The sequence below is a fragment of the Pteropus vampyrus genome, unplaced genomic scaffold (genome assembly GCF_000151845.1).
Source record: "Pteropus vampyrus isolate Shadow unplaced genomic scaffold, Pvam_2.0 Scaffold1000007970, whole genome shotgun sequence".
NCBI lineage: Eukaryota > Metazoa > Chordata > Mammalia > Chiroptera > Pteropodidae > Pteropus > Pteropus vampyrus.
Genome location: NW_011922372.1, coordinates 1 through 1,763, shown reverse-complemented (window position 1 = coordinate 1,763; position 1,763 = coordinate 1). Strand labels below are relative to the sequence as shown.

The 1,763-nt window shown below is 68.5% G+C and overlaps 1 protein-coding gene across 2 annotated transcripts; it reads right to left on the bottom strand.

Moving 5' to 3' along the window:
- Window positions 1–113: 113 nt before the first annotated feature.
- On the bottom strand, window positions 114–953 carry LOC105311745 (keratin-associated protein 10-3-like). 2 transcript variants are annotated; one of them, XM_023527205.1, is made up of 2 exons: window positions 532–953; window positions 114–411 (listed from the first exon to the last, which is right to left on the bottom strand). In XM_023527205.1, exons 1-2 carry the CDS (start codon window positions 951–953, stop codon window positions 114–116), a joined length of 720 nt encoding a protein of 239 aa, XP_023382973.1. The 2 variants fall into 2 exon arrangements, with proteins under 2 accessions (XP_023382973.1, XP_011385958.1); XM_011387656.1 differs by having other exon boundaries at window positions 114–953.
- Window positions 954–1,763: the final 810 nt, after the last annotated feature.

Here is a 1,763-nt window from a genome sequence, read left to right as displayed (position 1 = left end):
CCTGGTGGGGGCAGCCGCCTAACACAGGTCAGGAGCAGACTGAGGGGTGGCTGGGAGGACTGAGGTCACAGGGTGGGACCCGAGTCTGGCTGGTCCTAGGGAGATGTGTCTGGTCAGCAGCAGGACTTCTGGGCCGAGGCGGGGACGCAGCAGGCCACGCGGGAGCACGCGGGGCGGCAGAGCAGGGACACGCAGGAGGCCGGGCGGCAGCGGCTGGGCTGGCAGGAGGCGGCAGGGGCACAGCAGGAGGAGGCGGGCACGCAGCAGGCGGGCCTGCACACGGGGCGGCAGACGAGGGACACGCAGGAGGAGGGTCTGCAGCAGGACGAGGGGCAGGGGCTGGGCTGGCAGCACGAGGGGGCTGGGCAGGGCGCAGCCCCAGAGCAGATGGGCGCGCAGCACACGGGCTTGGAGCAGACAGGTGTGCTGCAGACGGGGGTGCTGCAGACGGGGGTGCTGCAGACGGGTGTGCTGCAGACGGGGGTGCTGCAGACGGGGGTGCTGCAGACGGGTGTGCAGTATATGGGTGTGCAACAGACAGGCTTGCAGCAGACAGGCGTGCAGCTGACGGGCGTGCAGGAGACGGGCACACAGCAGGCCGGCTGGCAGGGGGAGGAGGCGCAGCAGGAGGGCTGGCAGCTAGACTGCTGGCAGCACGAGGGCGTGCAGGAGCTGCCGCAGGCTGCTTGGCAGGGGCTGAGCCCACAGGCCACCTGACAGCAGGGGCTGGACACGCAGCTCACTGGGGTGTAGACGAGGGTCAGACTGGGGGCCGGGGTGCAGCAGCTGGGGGCACAGCAGGAGGGGGCACAGCAGGAGGGCTCGCAGCAGCTCTCTGGGCACTCGTCCACCTGCCAGGAGGAGTCAGGGCAAGAGTCGCAGGCACCGGGCAGGCAGACGCGGCTGGCATAGCTGAGGTCGCTGGAGCAGACGGACAGGGTGGAGGCGGCCATGGCGGGTCGTGGGGCTGGGGTGAGCCGGGAGAGGGAGTGAGTGTGTGAGTGTGAGTGAGTGTGAGTGTGTGAGTGAGTGTGTGAGTGTGTGAGGAGCCGGGGTTGGCCGCTCTTATACCCTCCCAGCTCTGTGTCCCAGGCCCCGCAGCCTCCGTTTCCGGCGTGGTGTTTGTTTTCCTGGGCTGTCGTCAAGCTCGTAAACTTCCTGCATCGTCTGGCTCAGGAGCCTGTCCCGTCGTGTCCCCGGGGAGGCCCACGCTCCCCTCAGAGCCGGGGAGCGTGGTCGCGGGGTGGCGGGTCCTGCTCGGGGTGGCCCGGGTGCTGAGCCATCGCTTGTCAGCGGGCAGCCGGCTTCGGTCACTCAGAGTGTTTCCCTTTGGCTCAAACACCTCATCTTGTGGGGACACAGGACTGCTGCCACCGTGTGAAGGAGGAACCCGGAGGCCAGGGGCGTTGGTGACATCAGGGCCCAGACCTCTTAGCCTGAGCTCAGGAGGATTTGTCATCATCAGAGACCTGCCCTCCGAGGCCTCCTGTCCGTGCGATCACTTTCCACCTGTCCTCGAGCTCGAGAGACCACAGGGCTTTGCGTTATAGGACGAATCACGTGGTCCCCCCTCCCGCAGGACAGTGACGGCTTCCTGCAGGCCAGGTTCCCGCGCGTGAGCCACGCAGAGCTCCCGGGCTGGACTGCGGAGGAGTCCCCGTCCGTGTCTCCCTCTCGGGCGGCGTCCGCTCTGGGGGCTCCCTCTCTGCTCCAACGCAGCCCCCAGCCGTGACCCAGGCCCGCCGCCTGCCCCGCAGGCACCA